This window comes from Ambystoma mexicanum, chromosome 2q, assembly GCF_040938575.1.
Source record: "Ambystoma mexicanum isolate Mex_15411 chromosome 2q, UKY_AmexF1_1, whole genome shotgun sequence".
In the NCBI taxonomy this organism is placed as follows: domain Eukaryota; kingdom Metazoa; phylum Chordata; class Amphibia; order Caudata; family Ambystomatidae; genus Ambystoma; species Ambystoma mexicanum.
This window is the reverse complement of record NC_090924.1, coordinates 1,175,439,802-1,175,462,084: the sequence shown is the minus strand read 5'-3', so window position 1 is coordinate 1,175,462,084 and position 22,283 is coordinate 1,175,439,802. Positions and strand designations below refer to the sequence as shown.

The 22,283-nt window shown below is 48.9% G+C and overlaps 1 protein-coding gene across 3 annotated transcripts in view; it reads left to right on the top strand.

Annotated features, from left to right (window-relative positions):
• The window catches only part of CASD1 (CAS1 domain containing 1), an 895,825-nt gene that overhangs the window by 723,712 nt on the left and 149,830 nt on the right, over positions 1 to 22,283 (top strand). For all 3 annotated transcript variants that reach the window (XM_069648572.1, XM_069648573.1, XM_069648574.1), the window contains one exon: positions 449 to 589. In XM_069648572.1, the coding sequence (XP_069504673.1) occupies positions 449 to 589 (141 nt within the window). The remainder of the gene's footprint in view (positions 1 to 448; positions 590 to 22,283) is intronic.

Genomic DNA, 22,283 nt, shown 5'->3' with positions numbered 1-22,283 from the left:
TGAATTCTAAGTGTGAGGGCTGGAAATAGGAAATTGGGCAGGATGGTGGACCTGTTTATTTTGGCTTTCCTTTCCTGACAAACTGCTTAGAATATTATTTTGAGGCAGGGAAACCCCTCTTATTATTGGAGTCAGTTGTTTCTGCAACCCTTATATTGTTTAATAAAAGTCTCTGCCAATAATCATACCACCTGTGTCAATCTCCTCCTTCCACACACTTACAGTAGGCAATACATCTGTTTTTTAGTGCATAGTTTCCGTCTACCTTGATTATTTTTGTTCTCTTGTATTGAAACTTTATTTATACTTTGCTTGTGTTCTAGCATGCACTTCATATGACTGTGTTGGGAAATTATTTCAAGTCTGCCCAGTATAATATCAAATCTAAACAAGATAAAACAAGCATTATCCTGTGTACGTGTAAGTAATGCATCCTTTTTTTTTGCAGGCTGTCTTTCATGGGATGCTGTTTGCTTTTCTATATCTGGCTTTGCAGAAACGTCAAATACTTTCTGAGGGAAAAGGAGAGCCTCTCTTCTCCAGCAATATTTCTAATATTTTATTATTTTTTTCTGTACTATCCTTTTTGGTAAGTATTTAAATATATTAACCAGTTCCAGTAACCATTCAAACGCTGTGTACATTTGTAGTTTTAAATAGATACCGGTTTAGATTAACACTTGTAATAATTAGCACTTGTATTAATGAAAGGTGCAAGAGGGAAGAGCAGTAAATATATTGAAGTCCTCTTCCTTCTCTGGAATTGTTTCCCATATTTTACTCTTGCAGGGCAACCCCTGACATTTATAACTCTCATGAGTAAGCCTGAGGCAATTATTTGGCTGAAGCCTCCCAATCACCCGCATTTTTACCGTATTTCGGATCTGCTAATCTAAGAGATATAAGGAGGAACGAGTACAGGCAGGCAGATTCTCCTAGCTATTTGAGATCTGCCGGGGCTCTTCAACAGTCGCTGGGAATCTATCAGAGAGGGTGGAGGGTAGTGTGGACTGGTGTCTGTTGCTGTTTAAGCACTGGAGCATTTAACTCTAATTTCTAAGTAGGGCTTTTATGCCATGTGCATTTAAGATATTTATAGGGAGTGACCGAAAGAAGTGAAGGAAGCTTTTAATTTTATTTTTAGGTGACATTTTTTGGACTTAGAAAAATATCATTACATGTTGTGCATTTAATATTATAGGACAGAACTTGGGTGGGGGATTTTTAAGTAAGTGCTCAACAGAATATTTTATTTTGTGATTCTGCAAACAGCACTTAAAAGCAATTTGCATTTCAGACAGGCAGGCAAACCTTTGGGATTTCATTTGAGAGATTTCACTTTCTAATTAATTCTTTACTCCCACAGATGACTCAACTTTGATATCCATCTAGCAGCCCAGCTGATCTTTGGAAACTTTTCCGCCGCCAAGGGGTGCAGCGTAGCTCCACGTCTGCGCCGCCTCACGCCACTACATACCTTGTGCTTGCCATGACAACGCAGCCATTATATTTTTAAGGCACCACCCCCAGTGACCTTAGTTCCTTTTTTCCTTGCACTCTGCTCGCTTAAGGGGGAGTAAGAGACTGGGCGACTGGGACAAGGTGTTTGTCGGGCAGCCTGGCCCTTCATACCTTGAACGATTCTTGCACCTTGGTGAAATTCTCTCTTGGCCTATGGACCACTGTGGCAAATGCGGCTGAGCATATCCCTGAGGGGGAGATGACCAATTGTAAAGATGGATTTCTCAAATCTGGCCTGGCAGACAGATTTTAGGAGGCCTCCCTATTTATAGTGAACAGGGAAACCCAATCAAGGTAAGCGTGGAGAGTGATCAAGGCTTAGTCTCAGGAGAGGTGAGTGGGGTCAAGAGTCCACAATGAGTCCACACAGTGAAATACACTATGTTTCTATGCTCTATTTATTGTAGGCCCAAAAATACATGCGGAGTGATGTGGTAGAGTAGTCTGCTGTTGACTTGGACTGGGACTAGTGTTTCTTCACTCTCTACCCATGTGGGTGGCGACAGTGAGCAGGAACTCTGTGGTTCACTTTAAAAAAGAGCAGACCTGCGCTGAGCACCGTGGTGTGGCATAGTGGTGTGCTGTGGTCCGCCGCTTGGACACTGTTGAGCAGTTTTTTAAATACAGTGTTTTTGGAATTGACAAAGGTTGATTGACATTTATATCTGGATTTCTGCCTTATTGAGATTGTCACACTGTACACACTGCTAAAATCTGTCTGGCTTTACCAAGAATGAAGATAACAGACACTCTGAAGAAAAAACGAAGAAGCACAAAAGCCGTGTTACCTAGTTCATACACGCTGCATAGTCGAGCAAAACATCAGGTGGGGGTTAGCAGGCGAAGATTACCTTGCCCACTGCAACCTCCCTCTTAACATGCAGAACAAAACAGGTGAGGCCCACATTAAGGAGGCACAGGCATTACCATTGTCCCTTCGTGACATTTCTTCCGCTAAACGTCTTGCTAGCAAAGTCCTTTTGGAATCATGTGTACAACCCTCCCTCACCACCAGCTCTTCATGGAATCTCGACTTTGATCCTGATGAAAATCCAGATCCCTGGGCCCTGATGGGTTGACAAACGCTATTCTAAAAACAGCGCCTGAAGAATGGTCCTTATTCGCCCACAAGCTATTTCAAAGAATTGCCTCTCTGGGCTACGTGCCAAACTCCTAGAAAAAAATAATAATTATACCGATATTTAAAAAGAGAGATCGCACAAACCCCACAAACTACAGGCCTATAGCTTTGTTGGATGTCCTGGGAAAGATCTTCGCGGCTCACAGAATGGGCCAATAGAATTCCAGCCATGGACAACAGGCAAACCGGCTTTATTAATAACATTGGGTGCAATTTACATTTATTTCTGTTGAATTTGTTGAAGCTGAAAACCCTGCGAGAGGACCTTACCATTTATTTGGCTTGCATCGATCTTGAAAGTGCTTTTGACAAGGTTAATAGAGAACGTTTATGGCTAAGGATGACAATAGCTGGATGTCCACCAGAGCTCATAAATGCTACTAAAGCCTTGTACACTAGAACTTCGATGGATATCCAAATCTATAAAAACTTCAACTGGCCTGAAGCAAGGTTGTCCTCTCGCGACATTCTTGTTTAACTTCTTCATCTCAGACATTTGGCATATTAAGGACCCGACACCCTCATGTTCACCTGAAATTAACAACCAAATGTTTGGTTGGATGTTTTATGCCGATGATTTGTTTGTTTTGGACAGAACAATGCGAGGACACCAACAAAAACTGACAACTGTCCGAAATATGTGGATCAACGGTTTGCGCATTAATCCTAAAGAAATCAGAAGTACTGATCCTAGAGAAAAGAAGAACTCGGAAAAATAGTAAAAATCTTGTCTGGTTTCTGGATAGTCATCTTCTGAAGCCAGTACTTTCAATTAAGTACTTGGGTATAACAATTAGCGCAAATGCAAATGAAGCCCCATGGCATGACGATCTCAAAAGAAAAGTCAACCAATTATCGGCCCAAGCCAAACTTATAGGGCACAAATATGGGAAATTCTCACTCATGCCGATTGTGCGCTTCTATAACCAGAAGGCTCTTCCAACCTTGACATATGGCACAGAAGCATTTCTCAGTCTTCCTCGAAACATATGGGACCAGCTGGAAGGAATATTTTGGCCTTCAGTATTACAGCTGCCAAACGCAGTCGCAGTAGCTGTCATTTGCCATGAGAATGGCCTTCTTTCGCTGTACGTAAGAGTTAAATGGAACACACTACAACTCTTCAATAAAATCTATCCTTCTTGTCCTTCTCAGTTTGCCATTTTAACACCTGAATCTGGAAACTATACGGATTGGACATTACAGACCTTGTCTCAAATATGCCTTTAGTGCTAACTGATCTTGGTACTTCGAAGGAAACCTTGCCCAATAATCCATGCTATGTTAAAAATAAAATGGTATGGACCCAGGACTGGCAAGAGACAGAAACAAAAAGAGGCCTTTCTGGGATCCAGACAGCAATACAAACATTCTAGGTGCTTACAATCTAATTCCAGCCTACTTGACAAGGTTTCTGTGTGTAAAGCACTGGCAAATATTTTTGAGATTTCAGTTGAACATTCGCCATAACAATACTACTCTGTATAGATATGGTCTAAGCCGACACTCAAAATCTAGACTGCGTGACGCAGAGGAGTCGTCGCTCAAGCACCTGATTTTGTTTTGTCCAAAATTGAGAACCTTGAGGACTCTGTACTTAAGTAAACACTTAAAGGCTTTGTTTGGTTTAGATGCTGAAGCTTAGTAGGATGCTCTGTATGCAGGGGAGAGACCTAATTGGTCATATGCATTAACTACATTTTTGGAAATCGTTTTAGACAAATTTGTCCATCTATAAATTTAAATGGATTTTTCTTTTTTATGACAAGATGTGATTGGTAAAACTTTAAGAAAACTGTAAACCAATAAATATTTTATTTTTTTTTTTTTTTAAAAAAGCCATTTTGGAATGTGAATAAATTACCATCTTTTTCCAAACTGCGCAGCTGGCTTTGGTTGGGAGCACTCCAGCATTAGCAAGCACACCAATTGCCACAAACATTGACAATCATAATTTGTTGCTAAATATGTGTTAGAACTTGTGCAGAGATTTGCTGGGGGTTCCCTGACAAATGTGGAGCTACCTTTGAAAATTCCTAATATTAATCTTTCGGCCACTCCCGATCTGGACCATTTTGCAAACATGGCAGCTGATGACGCTGCATCACTCCGTATGGATACATCGGGAGTAACATCAAGTAATATATCTCCTCACAAATCTGAACATGCACCTACACTTAACTCCATTGTGGTCATGGTGGATGCAATTTGTTTGGCCTACGTTCAACATTGGCAAAGGAACAGAGGCAATAAAGAACATTTTGGCAAGAATAGTGGATTTTATACTCTCAAATAGCTCCAATAATATGACACAATTTAGCGCAACCACCATGGAGGAAAAGTGGCTATGCAGTTAAGTCTAACACTAAGATTGATACTACTATGGCAAATACACTGCTGCCTGTTGGCACCATCATCAACAGCCCTTTGGTCTTGGCCCCTGTGGAAGAGAACAGCATCACAATTAAGCTGGAATTTGCGAGCCTGGAAGAGGCAATACCCATGAAATCTCTGCAAATTGCACGAAAACTGCAAAAAAAGAATCGCAGAAGAATAAAGAGAAAAGGGAATCCATCTGAAAATGTCTTCGGTTAATAAAAAGCAGCCAAAGCCGCCCACTGATGCTGGATCTTTGGCAGAGATTACCAACTCTGCTATACTGTCGGTAAGAGTTTGAGAGGTTGGGAATACTACTGCACCCATACCTGATACAACTTTGCCTAAGAATAAAATGCCACTTGGTACTTTGGATAAATGGTTGCAATTCTCCAATTTACAACCTGAGGAACGAACTTCAGAAAAATATCAGTGTGGAGCAACCAACAGTGGCAACTCAAATTTCTATCCCGAGGCCATCAGTGACTACCAGTATTGAGGTGCAGTGCGAGACTAACCCTTTCAAATGGGCTGCTCAATTGGACCAGTTTAGCATGGAATCTACGACAGCTCGAAGGCCAGAAATGGAAAGGCCTTTGACTTACATTAGCCAACGTGGATCTTTTAGCACCCTGCACCGTATCTGCGTGTGACAAAAATATGCAACGGCCACCTTAAACTAACCTTTTTCGCACCAGAGGTTAATGGGCCAATACCAGCGTACACCAGCAATGGTTCTAGAAGAGTATGAATTGAGGAAGCTTCCTCTACGGCCTACAGTCCATTCTTAAATAGGGGTACTCTGTTGCAAATATTCAATAAACTGCACAAACTAAAGATTATGTCTCCCCCAAGATATTGAGTGTGTGGAATTGACGTCATTATATACCCAAAGCAATTGGGCGATTGTCACTTTTGTGTCTTTGGTTGTAGTTGAAAAGCTTCTTGGACATACTAAAGTCTTTCTCAACATGGGCTTCATGGGGGGGGGAGTGGCCAGCGGGCTACTGATGAGGCTGTGAGTCTTCAGAGCTCCCATGTCTGGTCGTGGAATATCCTACATAAATTCTCTATTTCGAAGGGATTGTGTCCTCCAACGTATTCCTCATCTTTGATAGATCTCCCAGCTTGCTGGCCTCGGAAATTTATTTTCAGTAGAGGGCGCTGCGCGTCGACGTCCCTCGACGGCCCCTGCATCGGTGCCGACGTCGTCATGCGTATAAATAGACTCGCGCAGCGTCCGTTGCTCAGTTCTGTTTTTCCGCGCTTCGTGGGGCCTCGGAATCTCGTTGCTCAGTTCTTCAGTCAAATATATCATTATTCCTCGTGAATACCGACTCGTACTCGATGGCTTCCTCACCCGAACTGACGACTCCATGGTCCGGCTTCAAAAAATGTCGAGACTGTGGAAAGAAAATAAAAATCACTGTTTATGGTGCCTGGGAATCGAGCACCATTGTTCGGATTGCGAGGACTGCGTGTCCATGACGGCAAAAGCCTTGAAGGAGCGTAAGGGGAAGCTCGAGAGAGGTAAGGCAGTTAAAACTTCTTCGAAAGATTCCTCGGCGAAGTCAAGACATTCATCTCCTCGCCATCACAAAAGACATTCTCGTTCTAGATCTCAAAGCAGTTCCCATCACTCTTCGAGATCTAAGCATTCAAAAAAGAGACGCCAAAGATCCCCTTCCTCGTCTTCTTCCGTTTCCCCAAAAAGGGTCTTCTACCCCACAAAACATAGCTCTCAGGCTGAGTGGGAGGAATTCAGGAAAAAGATGCTAAGCTTCTTCGAGAAAGCAGCCTCGACCCCCTCGAAGACTGCTGAGGGTGATACCCGGGGTGAAAGACCCGAAAAATCAAAAAGCCGCGAGTCGCAGCACCCGGCGAAAGAAGCCACTCGAGAGCGTCACAAACCCCTCAGTAAAGGCAAACTTGCGTCTTCAACGCCGTCGTCGAAGATCCCTTCGACACATAGATCGGCGTCATCAACGCCGTTATCGAAGGGTTCTTTGACGCACAGGTCAGTCGAGTCGACTCCGTCTTTGACGTCAACGCTGAGAAAGGATAAACCCACGGCCACCTCACAGCCAGTGGCCATACCCAGAGCCTCGAGCACGAGAATGTCGTCGACAACCTCGAGTAGAATCCCTATACTCTCGAGTTCATCGAGGCCTCTACCACCTTTCTCAATGCCTTTTTCGATGGCTTCGAAGCCTTTAACGTCCGCGTCGACGTTTTCTCAGCCAATCATGGCAATTCAAGAAGGAATCTATCGGCAGTTCACCTAGCCAGAGAGAAGAACTTGACGGCGGATGCTCTGAGCAGGCAGGGCACAGTCTCCCACGAGTGGGAACTAGCTCAGGAAGTCCTTCAGGCGATCTTCGCCCTTTGGGGAACCCCTCAAGTGGATCTGTTTGCCACCAGTACCAACATAAAGTGCGATCTGTTTTGTTCAAGGGAATTTCCCCCCGAGAGGAGCTTTAGGGGACGCGTTCGTAGTGGACTGGGAGTTTCCACTCCTGTACGCGTTTCCACCAGTCCCTGTCATTCCTCAAATGATCAGGAGGTTGAGAAGATTCCGGAGAACCATGATCCTAATTGCCCCAGACTGGGCCAGGAGAACGTGGTACCCGGACCTTCTGGACATGTCCATCTGCCCTCCAATTCGTCTTCCACTCAAGGAGAATCTTCTCTCACAGAAGGGAGGTCAGGTTCTCCATCCAGACATCAGAACCCTCAACCTTCACGCCTGGCTTCTGAAAGGTTGAGATACAAGGATTGGGACCTCCCTGATGACATCATGGAAGTGTTGCTGTCGGCCAGAAGGCCAGCAACAAAGTCTTTATACCGCTGCTGTTGGAACAAATTTTGCAGCTGGTGTAGAGAAGAGAATATCGACCCCCTTTCATGTGGTACACCAACAGTGTTATCCTTTCTACTCTACTTGGCAAATTCAGGCCTTAAAGTTGGCACTATCAAGCGCTATCGATCTTCAAGCGCAATGCAGAGGAGCCTTCGTATTTCAAATTACCCTTAGTAATACAATTTCTAAAGGGATTAACTAATGTCTACCCTCCAAGACCTTTCCAGGTTCCTTTATAGGACTTAAATTTAGTCTTAAATTTCCTGATGGGTACTCCTTTCGAACCACTCCACTCTTGTTCGCTAAGATTTCTCACCCTTAAAACTGTCTTATTAGTGGCTTTAACATCTGCTATAAGGGTGAGCGAATTACAAGCTCTATCTTGTAAACCCCCTCATATAATTTTTCATAAAGACAAAGTTGTCCTACAGGTGAAGCCTAATTTCCTCCCGAAGGTGTTTTCTGAATTCCACATCACTCAGAAAATTACCTTACCTTCATTCTATCCGCCTCCCCATCCAGGGAAAGAGGAAGAAAGGCTACATAGGCTGGACCCAAAGCTGGCTTTAAGCTTTTACATCAGCAGACTTGCTAGGATTAGGCAAGCAGACCAACTGTTCATAGGTTCTCCAGCATGGGGTCTGGCATGGATTCACAAGCTCATGAATATTCCCCGTCGTCAGGCTGGGAATCCTCGGTAAAGAAAAAATCAGTATCAGTTTCGTTTCTGATCTGTCTTTCGTAGTAGTAACCAATCACTGATCTCTGCTTCATACTGACCACAGCCAATGACTGCCCTCTACCTAAGCCCCGCCTCTGGCAGCCATCTTCAGATTTTTACCGCACGTTCAAGTGTTGGGAGTCCTCGTGCTTTGCTCTCGAGCTTTTACTGCGTGTTTTGCGCTTTCTCAGGTGAATTTTCACATTTTTCCCGGTTAATCGAGCCTCAAGCTCCACCGTTTCTACCCCCGTTAACGGCTACCCGTTGCAGGATTTTCCTACGCCCCTAAAGGGTGAAGATTTCATCGAATCAACTTCTTGGAGGATTCCAGAAGATTTGCGGCCTACTTCGAGATGGCCCAGGATGCGAGTTCGTCGCCCGGACCCAAGCTGTTTCGCAGCTGCCCTGGATGCGGGCTGCAGAATGTGTTTAAGGAAGACGAACATTCGCGATGCTTCAACTGTCTTCATGGGGACAAGACTCATGTAGAGAAGGACTGCCAGCTCTGCAAGAACTTGTCGGAGCGGACCATGAGGGACCGTCGATCCCGTCTCGCCAGCTGGTTGGAGAAGGGCTCAACAGCTGAGAAGAAGAAAGGGTCAGAGCGGGCTTCTAAGTCCTGTGCGGGCGCCGCGGCGACGGGGGACCAACATCAGGCCAAGCGCTGCGAGTCCGCTGGCTCTGGGAGCGCCGAAAGTTCGGGCTCTTCGGTTTGCCAGGCAGGGCGCACCTTCCCCGGCACCGTCAACCACGAGCCAGTGCTCCGGTTCTGGGAAGAGGACGTCCGAGACCCCGGGTAAGCTTCTGGAGAAGCCCCGTCCGATCTCGGAAGAGGGGGAGCGAGGCGTCGCCCCTCCTCCGAAGGAGAAGGCCCGGGACGCACCTAAGGTGGTGAAGGCACCTACCCAGCAGGCAAAGGCCTCTATCGAGGCGATCACGGCGACTCTGGCCAAGCCGGCAGAGTCCCCGCCAGCGGAGACTGCCTCCGGGACTAGAGTTTGCCTGCCGCCAAGGAGGGAATCCTCTTTTCAGCCCATCGTCGTGGCCGCCATGATGGAAGAAGCGAGGGGGGCACGGTAGCCTCCTCGAGCTCGGAGTCAGCCTCGGAGGAGGAACTGACCGAGGCCGTGAGGAACCTCAAAGTCCAATTCGAGAAGGTTCGATCCCGTAAGGAAGATCCTCGGGAAATAACCGTGGAAGACGACGATGGCGAGGAAGAGCAGCCTTCCCTTCCGGCGCAGCCGGAACCTAGGCCTCAGGATGGCTCGGCGGCCATTTTGTCTGCGATCCAGTCCTTATGCTCTGAGAAAAGGACGAGATTCCCACGGCCCAGGCCGGAGGACCCGCAACCTGGCCGGTCGGGAAGTCCTCAGAACGGAGGACCCAACCCTCTCCTCCGCTCGCCCCGTAAGGCCTACAGTTCCCTCCTCATCCTCCCACGAGTCGGGAGATGACGGTGCGTTGGGCTCGACGAAGGGTTCTGAGGGCGACGACGACGGAACGTGTCTCCCGGGCCTCGCCGCCCGACGAGATTGGCTCATTATACGCCATGATCGCCAGAGCGTCCGATTTGTTCCAGCTCTGCCCCGAGGAGCAGAAAAAGGAAGGTTTCCTCTATCAGCGCCGGGAGGCCAAGAGGAAGACTGTCATCACGGTGCCTCTAATTGATGACATCTGGGAGGAGGGCATGTCGGTTCTCAAAAACCCCTCCACGGCACCAGCCAAACGGGACCGGTACGAGAAGAAGTACCGGGTCCCCGAAACCGCTCCCCTGTGCCTCAGGGCCCAGCCAACGCCAGACTCGGTCGTCTCGGCGGCAGCGAAGAAGAAAGCAGCGGGGTCAGGAGCCTCGACGTCGAATTCCCCGCCGGACGGTGAGGGAAATAAGTTGGACGCCATGGGGCGGCGGGTCATTTTGTCGGCGGCGACGACGATCAAAGCGGCTAACGCCCTGGCGATCGTGGCCCGTTACGACAGGGAGCTCTGGTTTAGCTGGCTCCCATATTGGACTTCCTGCCGGACGACAAGAGGTCCGAGGCCCTGGAAATACTGCAAGAGGGCGAGGTGGCGTCGGACCATGCTGTAACGGTGGCAACCGATATTGCCGATACCGGGTTCCGCCAGCTGGGCAACAGTGTTTGCCTACGACAACGGGGTTGGCTCCGGGCGACCGACTTCCGTCAGGACGTCCAGACCAGGGTATTGGACATGCCGTTCGACGGCAGCAACTTGTTCAGGAAGGCGGTGGACGAATCCCTCCAAGCCATAAAAACGGAGACGGCCCGCGCCCTAGGAGCCCTTCAGCAACGACGGCCCTTTCGGACCTCAGGAGGCAGACAGGGTGCCTCCAAGGGATCCAGCGGTGGCTCGTTGTCCTACCGCCAGGCGGCACGCTCCTCGTCTCAGGAGGCCTACAGGGGTCGCAGCAAGCTGGGAGCGCCTCGCCGCCGTCGGCAAGGTGGCCAGGGTGGCAAGGCCACCACCTCCAAGCAGGACTGAACCGGCCGTGGACTCGGGCCCCCACCGAAGCACCCCGGTGGGAGGCCGGCTGACGAATTTCGCTGGCGTGTGGTAGTCCATCTCCACCGACCGTTGGGTGCTGGATACCCTGGCAAGAGGACACTCTATCGAATTCCTGAAGAAGTGCCCTCACGTTCCACCTGTGGCCAGGAAGGAAAATCACGTCCCGCAACTGCTGTTGGAAGTACGGGCGATGCTCAGGAAAGGCGCCATCGAGCTTGTCTCGAAGAGGCTCCGGGGTTCCGGGGTGTACTCAAGGTACTTCCTCATTAGGAAGAAGACGGGCGGCTGGCGCCCCATCCTGGACCTTCGTCTTTTGAACAAATACATCAGATCACAAAAGTTCAGGATGGTCACCCTCCAGCACGTACTGGGACAGCTGGAGGAAGGCGACTTTCTATCGTCGTTGGACCTGGAGGATGCATACTTCCACGTTCCCATACTCAAAAGTCACCAAAGGTTCCTCAGGTTCGTCGTCCAGGGACGCCACTACCAATTCAAAGCACTGCCGTTTGGATTGAAGTCAGCCCCCAGGGTCTTTACCAAGTGCCGAGCACCAGTGGCAGCGCGGCTGCGCCTGCAGGGGATTCACGTCTACCCCTACCTGGACGACTGGCTCATCCGCTCAAGGACGAGGGAACTCGCCGTCGAACACACTGAGAGGACCGTCCAGCTACTCACAGACCTGGGATTCGCCATAAACTACCCAAAGTCCCACCTGGTGCCGTCGCAGGTGGCCCTGTTTCTGGGAGCGAAGCTCGATACAGTGAGGCACCTGCCGGCCCCGTCGGAAGAACGGACGAAGACCATTCTAGGCAAGGTGCAGTGCCTGCTAGCCACGGACATGGCCAGGGTGAGGTCCATCAAGTCCCTCCTGGGGATGATGTCCTCTTGCATCTACCTGGTGCGCCTCTGCAGACTACGGATGCGCCCTCTTCAAGAATTTCTCGACGCCCGTTGGATGCAGGCGACGGGCACCTTCGAAGACAGGGTCCCCTCAACGAGGTGTTCCGGCGGGCGATTCAGTAGTGGGGCGTTCGTGCGCACCTCATGGCGGGCAAGGACTTTCAGACGCCGGCGTACCAGGAGACGGTGACGACGGACGCCTCCCTGGAAGGTTGGGGCGCCCACACCGGAGATCTCCACGCAAGAGGCCTCTGGCTCCCGGAGGAGAGGCTCCTGCACATCAACGTCCTGGAACTCCGAGCCGTGTTCTGGGCTCTCAAATCGTTCCTCCCGTCGCTCAAGGGCAAGGTGGTGCGGATCTTCACGGACAACACCACAACAATGTTTTACATACGGAAGCAGGGAGGCACCAGATCCCCAGCACTATCCAAGGAGGCACAGGATCTGTGGCACTGGGCGGTCGCCCAGGGGATGTTCCTGGTTCCCTTCCACCTGGCAGGAGAAAGCAACACCATTGCCGACTCACTCAGCAGGGAGCTGCGCGCGTGTCACGAGTGGGAACTGCGCCAGGATCAGGTGGATCAACTCTTCTGACGATGGGGCAAACCCCAAATCGACCTGTTCGCAACAGCGACGAACTCGAAGTGCAAAAGGTTCGCCAGCAGGTTTCCCCAGCCGATAAGCATGGGCGATGCGTTCTCGTTCCCCTGGGATGGCCTATACCTGGATGCGTTCCCTCCGTTGCCGTTGCTGCTTCGACTCATCGGCCAGCTCAAGAGGTCCCGCGCAGGATGATCTTCGTCGCACCAGCGTGGCCGAGGCAGATCTGGTTCCCGGACCTTTTGGGCTTGTCAACGTCTCCTCCCATCAAGTTGTCGGCAGACGCGGACCTTCTCTCCAGAGAAGGAGGCGCCATCTTCCACCACGACCTGGTGTCGTTGAACCTGCAGGCTTGGCTCCTGCAGCGCTAGAGTTCGGAGGCTACAATTTACCGGCCGATTGGAGAGAGGTTCTTGCAAAGGCCAGGGCATCCTTGACTCTCAAATGCTACGGTCATAAGTGGAAGAGGTTCTCTATCTGGTGCCGAGCACAGAAGATCAACCCCCTACGGATTACGGCCCCTCAAGTGCTGCCGTTGCCGTACCTACTATCGCTGGCAAAGGCTGGGCTAACCCATGCCTCCATTAAGATTCATCTGGCGGCGATCTCCAGATATACCAGAACCACAGGACGGACGTCCCTGTGGTCCCATCGACTGGTAAGAGTTTATGAAAGGACTGTTCCGGTCGTTTCCGCCGGTGAAGGCCCCGGCGTGGGAACTTAACGTGGTGCTGTCCAGGCTCATGGGGCCCCCATTCGAGCTGATGCACTCCGCACCGCTGAAGTTTGTGTCGTGGAAGACTGCATTCCTGGTGGCCATTACCTCCGCACGACGAGTGGGAGAGATCCAGGCCCTATCCTGCAAAGCACCGTACTTGACTTTCCATGCCTCGAGGGTTGTGCTTAGGACGCACCCCTCCTTTATGCCCAGGGTGCCGTAGGACTTCCATCTTAACGAGCCCTTGGTGTTACCTGTTTTCTTCCCGTCTCCTTCGTCGCCGGCCGAGAGGACTTTCCACTCGCTGGATGTGGCTAGAGCGCTGAAGTTCTACGTGGACCGCACAAAGAGTTTCCGGAGGACATCACAGCTGTTCGTGAACTTTGGACCTGTGAATCAAGGGAAGGCTCTCTCGAAGTCTTCTATTTCCAGATGGCTCTCCGGCTGCATCATGCACTGCCACCGGTTGGCTAACCGACTGCTGCCAGGCCGTCCGAGAGCCCATTCGACCAGAGCGATCGCTGCTACTACGGCGTTCTTATCTGGTGTGCCCCTGCTGGACATCTGCAGGGCTGCTACGTGGAGGTCGACGCACACCTTCACGAGGTTCTACTGCGTCGATCAGGATTCCAGGGAGGAGTCCAGGGTCGGCCAAGCAGTGCTGCACAACCTGTTCGCTTAAGGTGAGCCTGGTGAGGAGGTAAGAGATGCTTAATGTTGAGTTTTTTGTATTGCTTAATGTTGAACCTTTTGCCACCCCCCGTGGTTGTGCATGTGTGTACTGCTATTTATTCTTATATTCATGAGCATGTGAATCCATGCCAGGCCCCATGCTGGAGAAGGAACAAGTTACTTACCTGTAACTGTTGTTCTCCAGCATGGGTCTGGCATGGATTCACATGCGAACCCTCCCGCCTACCCCGCTGCGGCTCTTCACTTGGTCATACTGCCTCTTCACGTGCTACCAAATCTGAAGATGGCTGCCAGAGGCGGGGCTTAGGTAGAGGGCAGTCATTGGCTGTCGTCAGTATGACGCAGAGATCAGTGATTGGTTACTACTACGAAAGACATATCAGAAACGAAAATGATACTGATTTTTTCTTTACCGAGGATTCCCAGCCTGACGACGGGGAATATTCATGACCATGTGAATCCATGCCAGACCCATGCTGGAGAACAACAGTTACAGGTAAGTAACTTGTTCCTTACTCAGGGCACAAATTAGGACCACTGATAACAAAACAAACCATTTCCTGTATTATTTTGCCCATCCTGGAATGTTACAAACTAGCAGGGAAAGAGCCTCCTCAAAATCTTAGGGCTCATTCAACCAGGGGTATCGCAGCCTCCTCGGCCCTCCAGAGAGGGGTTCCGGTTCGAGACATATGTGCGGCTGCCATATGGTCGGCCGCACATACTTTCACAAGATTTTACAACCTGGATTAGAGACTAGGTTTGGCAAAGCCGTATTACATTCGGTTAATTCATAAAAGGAAACATGGCGTTTTACTCCCACCTCCAATTACATACCACTGCTATGGGAGTCTATCAAAGATGAGGACTACGTTGGAGGACACAATCCCTTCAAAGAACAAGTTACTTCTTACCTTCTAACGTTCTTTCGATGGGATGTTCCTCCGACGTATTCCTTATCACCCCTCCCATCCATCCCCGCAGTAATTCTTCCCTTGTGTTTGCAGCTTATGCTCCTTCAAAGTCAATAACCAATTCATGTAAAACAACTGTTAACGTCAAAACGGAACTGAGCAACGGATGCTGCGCGAGTCTGTTTATACGCGTGATGACGTCGGCGCTGATGCAGGGGCCATCGAGGGACGTCGGCTTATGGGACGTCAACGCGCAGCGCCCTCTACTGAAAAAAATATTCCGAGGCCAGCAAGCTGGGAGATGATCTATCAAAGATAAGGAATACATCGGAGGAACATCCCATCGAAAGAACGTTACAAGGTAAGAAGTAACTTGTTCTTCTGCATCGTTTGCAGGGCAGGGAACTGCACTAGGTACCTGAACGTACAGGGAGCTCACCCTGACTGGAGAGTAACGACCAGAAAGAGAGAATCGCTTTTGGGCTCCAGGAACAGTTGCCATGCCAAAACAGATGGAGGAGATACCAAAATGGCCGCCGGCGCGCAATCCTGAGTTTCGGAGCGCTGGGAGCAACGCTGTGAGGGTGCGGCAACCCGCCGCACCATAGCAGGTGAGACGCAGGGACCAGGAGAGGTCTGTGTGGCACACAGGAGGGAGACGGCGGCACTGCACGGACATAGGCACACGCAATGACTAGTGGTACCGGGGAGAACAGGCAGGGCAGGCACCCAGCACCTCGGGAGAGAGATATTGCACAGAGTCGGAGGCAGAATCTTGAGGCATTTCCTGTTACCTGCTACTCACCCTGTGGAGCCAGTGTGCTGCTAGACCTCTCTCTATTCCTTTGGCAAAATCCTTCAGAGTCCTCCTCCCGCCGCAGAGTGGGAGGCAGAGTCTTGAGGTCTTTGGGTCCTTTGAGACGACGGGACGCAGAAGGACCGTAAAAGACTCTTGGAGCATAGGAACCCGGAAAACCAGCGTGGAAAGTCACGGTAAGGACTCATATGGACATATAAATGAAACAGGTGTGAAGAACAAGTGTTGTCAGCTTGGCTTGGCGAGGAGTATTACATCCAAAAGGAAGTGTCTCTAGTCTGACGGGGTCTGCAGGCACTCAGCCTTTGACCCGTCTCAAAGAGCAACCATGTTTATGCAACTGCTACTATAGAATCAAGGTTGTATACTGGCTGGTAGAAAGTTTTGACTGGGACTGCGGGCACTCAGCCTTTGACCCGTCTCAACGAGACTATTTATGCAACTGCTACTATAGAATAAAGGTTGTATGCTGGCTGGTAGAAAGTTTTGGCGGGGACTGCGGGCATTCATCCTTTGACCCACCTCAATGAGAGACTATGTTTATCTAATTGTTATTATGGATTTAAGGTCGTATATATTGGCTGGTAGAAAGTGTTACTCTTAACCGAGGAGAACTGAGCCGGAACTGACCTACAGAACCTACTGAGAGTGAGCACAATATAGAGCCTATGGCAAGCAAAATGAAAAGTTATAATTTACAGAGTACACTGGCAGGAATAGATTTACGAGCCCCAGAGACAGAGAACCCAATCTCTGGGGATTATAACCCGCCCCCAATCAATAGGACTATATTCAAATCACGGTCTCTTGGGGAGAAGTCCAGTTTTTTGGGGGGACAAAGTATATTCCCTAATGATGAACAGTTGCCAACAGGTTCCGAGCTACTTACCTCTGTTGTGAAAGATATTGAGGCTTCCTCACCGGAAAATGACTCACCGAAACAAAATACACCACCACACAGAGACTATACCCTAACGGCGACTACAATAAAGAACACCATTTTAAATTATTTTCCTCAAAATGACAGAGAAAAGGCTAAAACTAACTTTAGACCCAGCAAGGAATATGGTCCAGGAGGAACAAGCAATAGATCTGTCAGACCAAGCTCTTGTGAACTCTGATACCTTACCTTACCGAATCTAGACTCATCATTTGAATTAAATGCTATATCAGCTCTATCTGAGGAACGAAGAATGGTCAAGGACTATCAAGATAGAACTGGTGGAAAAGAGCAAGAAGGTTGTGGAAGTGTGGGGAGGAAGTATAAAAAAAAGAAATCCCCAAAATGATCATTCAAATTCATCAACGATGATAACACTTAACTTTGTCTTGAGTTCTTTGGTGAAACCTTTTGGGGACATCCGCTCTGAGGTCCGACAGCACTCGGGACGTTTACTGGAAATCACCAAGGACCTTGAAATCAATGATACAGCACTGGGCACTGAAAACAGCTGTTAACGACTCAATAAAAGAATATTTGATGGAAATTCAACAACAATTCAAGACCCAATCGAAAAAATTGGAAGTCGTAATATTGAGAGGGGAGGAATCCAGGGTTGAAATCGCTAATTTAAATCAAAATATCTCAGAGATTGAAAGTATTTTACGAGAAGAGCAAATCAAGAAAAATTGTAATGTGCTCATACAACACCGAAAAACCAAGAACTGGAAGACACTCCTCTATCTCAGTCAATGATGGATGAATTTATCAGTTTAGCTCAATTGGTAGAGAGTCAGGAGATACAGAAGTCTCAAGCTATTAGAGAGACGGCATCAGAGCCAATAATCACGAATGAACCTAGTGATGAACCACCAAAAGGAATCAAGAAGTCTAACGGTGAGATAAAGAAAAAATAAGAAAAATCCAAGAAACAAATACTGAATCCAGCATCCAAAGTGTCTGAAACTGATGAGGACAATAATAAAGATATTGCAAATTCCAAAAGTGGCAAGAGCAAATCAAGAGGTACTATTTATCCAAAAACTGAAAAAAAGACAAGTTGAAGAATCGAGGGGGAAAAAAAAGGAAAATGAAACACCTGGAGGAAAACAAAACTCTAGAACATACAATAGATCTTGAAATTGCTAAGAAAAAAAGAACCTATAAAACTCCCATTGGGCAGTCAAATGGAACCGATAAAAGTTCCCTTAAAGATAGCTCCAATCTTTCTGAAACCACTCAAACTGACTATCAATTGCTCCAATTTTTCTAAAAACGAAACATAAAAGTTTAACAACTGATTAGTTAACATCTAAAGGAAGTAGTTCTGAAGCTGACATGACCAACAGGAAAGAAGATATTGTGTCACCGAATATCGGCAACCAACAAAATATTGAACAGCCTACGACAATTGGAATACAGGGAAAAAATCCCATTGTACAAGAACTGCAAAAGGAGATATGTAAATCTATAACATCATTTCTGATGCTTGTGTATTCTGCTTAGATCACATGCTATGCATAGGGCGACATCTAGTGGAAGCTGCATAGTATTACACTTGTTGTTTTTGAAATTTGAAAAGGGACGTCGACAGGGCATGCCAGTAATACTATCCCTATTGTGACGTCCGCTGTACCCATGATCCCTCACGCGTCGAGGTCCCTCACATTGTTTTTTTCCGCCATCGTAATCGGTTGCATGTAAGCGGAGAGCATTTTTCGGCTTACGCCATTGAACTTACAAAGTATTTAAGATTAGTATATCTTTCTGTCCTTTATCGACTGAAGACTTCAAGAAAAGGACAAGACTAACCGTCGGACGGAGATCTTGACAGCACCACCTCGCCTCGGAAGTATGGAGAGTGGGGGGTTGTCATAACATCATGTATTTTCCCACCCTTTCCCTGAGTTGCCCAGCTGCCTGCCCCCATTATGGAGCGTACTTCTTTTAAATTCTCCCCGTCGCACAATAAAAAATACACATGGGTCGACAAGCACAGGGTGTGTAACCTTTGCTTGCATCGGGACCATGACGAGGCTCATTGTCGGGCCTGTAAGCTGCTCCAACCCAAGACCCTCAAGGATAGACGGACGAAACGTTTGGCTCATAACGCGCTGCAGGCCAAAGCCGCCATGGACATCTTAGGGGCATCCAGTGGCGAGGGTGACTGGGAACCCCAGCATTCCGCAGTGCCATCTCCTGACACTAGCAGACAGGCCGGCGGCCCTGTTATGGGGATGATACCCGGCGGCAAGGGCACCACACTCCCCCACAGCAAGCACCCAACCCACTGCGATGTCGGTGTAGTCACATGCTGAGAGTCGACGGCGAAGGGCAAATCCTCAGATTCACGGTCCTCATGACAAGCGTGCTAAGACAAAGGAAGCCGGGCTCAAAACCCCCTCGCCCGGCCTCGGAACGTCGAAGGACGTCGGGCAAGCCGTTCCCGTAGTGCAGACTCGACCTACACCCGGGTAGAAGCGAGATTGTACCGTTCTGTCAAAAAACATGTCCCGGAGGTCCCTACTACGGTCCCTAGCTCTAGAAAGTCTTCTTCCAAGAGCAAAGATCATACGGACAAACACAAATCCAGTTCCTCTCATAAGGACAGGAACACAGGGGATAAAAGGGACAAGTCTAGGGAACAGCCAACTACCCTACATGAACCTGACATTACATATGAGCTTGATCCTACACATCAGCCTGATCCTATCTATTTAGAAGAGGAGGAGGAGTTATATAGTGGGTTACCTACTCTCTCTGCCCCCATGCCTGCCTCTACCTGCCTAGGGATTATCCCCAGTTCAGCTGACTGGTCTGCCCAGGATATAGATAGGGTTATGAGGCGCATGACCTTTCTAACACATTTCTTTGAAGAGCACCCCCAGGCTCTTCAAAGTGTGGCAAACACGCCTCCCACTACCCAGGTGTCAAGCTCGAAGACAACACCTGTGCCCACTGCATAATGAACCAGTCCACAAGACACCTCGCCTCTCCTCTGACCTTTACGGCCTAGATGCAGGAGTTGATGAATACATAGACGAGGATAACTCTTATTATGAGGACGTCGGGATTGACGACATCAATACAGGGGACGATCAGGATGACAGAGTCTGTAGTCTTTACCATGGACTCTCCAGTCCCGCAAGACCCTCCAATAGCCGATTCCCTGGTGGGCAACCAGCCCCTATTCAACAACATATTCCTGATGGCGGCTGATCATTTTGGGATTGGAACACAGGAAGTCCAACAAAATAAGGATTTCGCAGAAGACACCTTGGGGGATAAGAAACCGGTTACTCATATTATCCCCTTACTCAAGTCGGTACAGAGAAAGATTCAACCTTCTCTAGAGATGCCTAATCAGACCAGGGCAGAAAACCCCAGAATCGAAAAACTTTTCCGACCAGCGCCTTCCGACCCTTTGTATATAAGGGGCCAACTTAAACCAGACTCTCTGGTAGTTACCACTACCCGCAAGAGAGCGGGTACTCCCTTGGCCTCCTCCGAAGCTCCTCCAGACAAGGAGAGTAAAAAACGTTATACTATGGGAAGGAAAATAGCGTCTTCGGCGGCGTACCAAGAACGGATTGCTAATAACTCCCCCTTACTAACAAGCTACGACTGCACCAAGTGGGATGAAGTTACGGCCCTTGCAGAATCAGCGCCAGAACCACTTAAGTCCAAGCTCTCCCTTGTGGCTGCCGAAGTCAGAGCAACAGCAGGCGTCCTGCTAAAGAACAACTTCGATGCAGCGTATAACGCTGGACACGTTATTGCTGTGGCCACCATCCTGAAAAGTCACGCCTGACTTAGACAGTCTGGATTTAAACTAGAGACACAAGCTACCCTACTCAACATGCATGTTGAGACTAATGTTTAATTTGGAAAGGCAGTTGAGGATGCTCTGAAGTCCGCTGTCACGCTCACCGGGTCTCCACGGGGGCGTGCTCGTGTGCGAAGGATGATGTCTGCACTGGTGTTCTGCCTAATGAAGGCCTGCTTGCGTCTTCCCTTCTGTCTTGCCTCAGGAGATGTTCGTCTGCAAGTTGAAACAAGATATTAGCCAACTGTGTGGAGCTGGTTTTGGTTTTCAACTCCTTCCGTGTTATCCTTCTCTTTCCTTGGCTCACCTTACCTATTATATGGGTGAGCTCTCCGTCCTGCACACTCTCTGGCAGGGGAACGGTTCCTCTGTAGTTCCTGATCAAGTTACTTTACTGATCCGATGGAGGTTGCTGAAGTGGATGGATGGACCGGAGTAAGCAGGTAAGTCTCTATTCCAATAACCCCTTGAAATAGCTGCCTTACGTCCTTGCATGCAATATATCTAATGTATGTTTTCTTGTCTTTCAGGTGCGGCACAAAAGCGGGTTTCGGATGATGGATGACTCTCCTGACAATGATGTGCAGGATTCTTGCCGGTTAGTAGAGCGCTGTGCGAGATGCGCTAATAGTTCGCTTTATTTTAGCCTTCTTGTTGTGTGCGACTAACCTGCTTTGTCTTTTCTGCTCGGCAGGTGCGGCGCTTTTCCAAGAAGAAGATGGAAGGTCCGACTGACGGTGTCGAGATGCGGCGCGATGCAGAATGATGAACTGCTCGCTGGAGTTCCTGGTAGAGGCCGAGTCAGGTGCGTCACTATATTTTCACAGATGCCGATGGATAGAAGACTGACATGGCAGAAAGGTGCCAAGAACTGACACGGTGAGCGTTACGCTGCAGGAGTGCAGATTAACGCGAAGCGTGTTCAATTTGCAAGGTGCGGTTTAAATAGCCTTGCAAGTAGTTCCAGGAAAATAGTCCCCTTCATCGTATCCTGTCTCTCTGGTAAAGTAGTCCCAAGCCACACCCTGTACTGAATGGGCTCAGCATCTCAGAGCCAAATAAATGGACCATGTATTTAACACTTACCATGAGCCTGGTGCCAGCGGCGCCAGGATTGAGCCCAGGTGAGCCTAGCTGGGGCCTGGGAAGTCCCAAAGGAAGCCAGAATCTGGGCTGGGCTTGCGGGTTTCAGGGTTTTGGGGGCATGCACCATGACATCCGCCAAGTTTTCCTGGCTAAAACGCACAAAGAGGCACCGGATACAGTCAGAGCCAAAGTTCTTCGTGGAACAATAGCCAACAGGCGTCCCAGGGTTACCCCAGGGGTCAGCGCAGGTGTCACGGAAAGGGAGAGGCTCCCCCACCAGAGGTGGAGGAACACCCTCCAAACAATGATGACGCCCCGCTAAAGGTCCCCTCCCATGCCTCCCCAGTCGGGGGACGAATATCACATTTCACCCACGCATGGGAGGGGATAACATGAGACAAGTGGGTGTTGTCGACGGTGACCGGAGGTTACTCCATAAAACTCCATGGAATACCATCAAACCACCACCCCCCAGCGCCAGAAGAAACCATCACAGGAGGAACAACTCATCCTGGTAGAGGAGGTCAAGGCTCTACTGCTCAAAGACGCCATCGAAGTTGTGCCGTACAACGAGGTAAACCAGGGTATTTATTCAACGTACTTCCTTTTTCCAAAGAAAGATCTAACCATGTGTCCGTTATTAG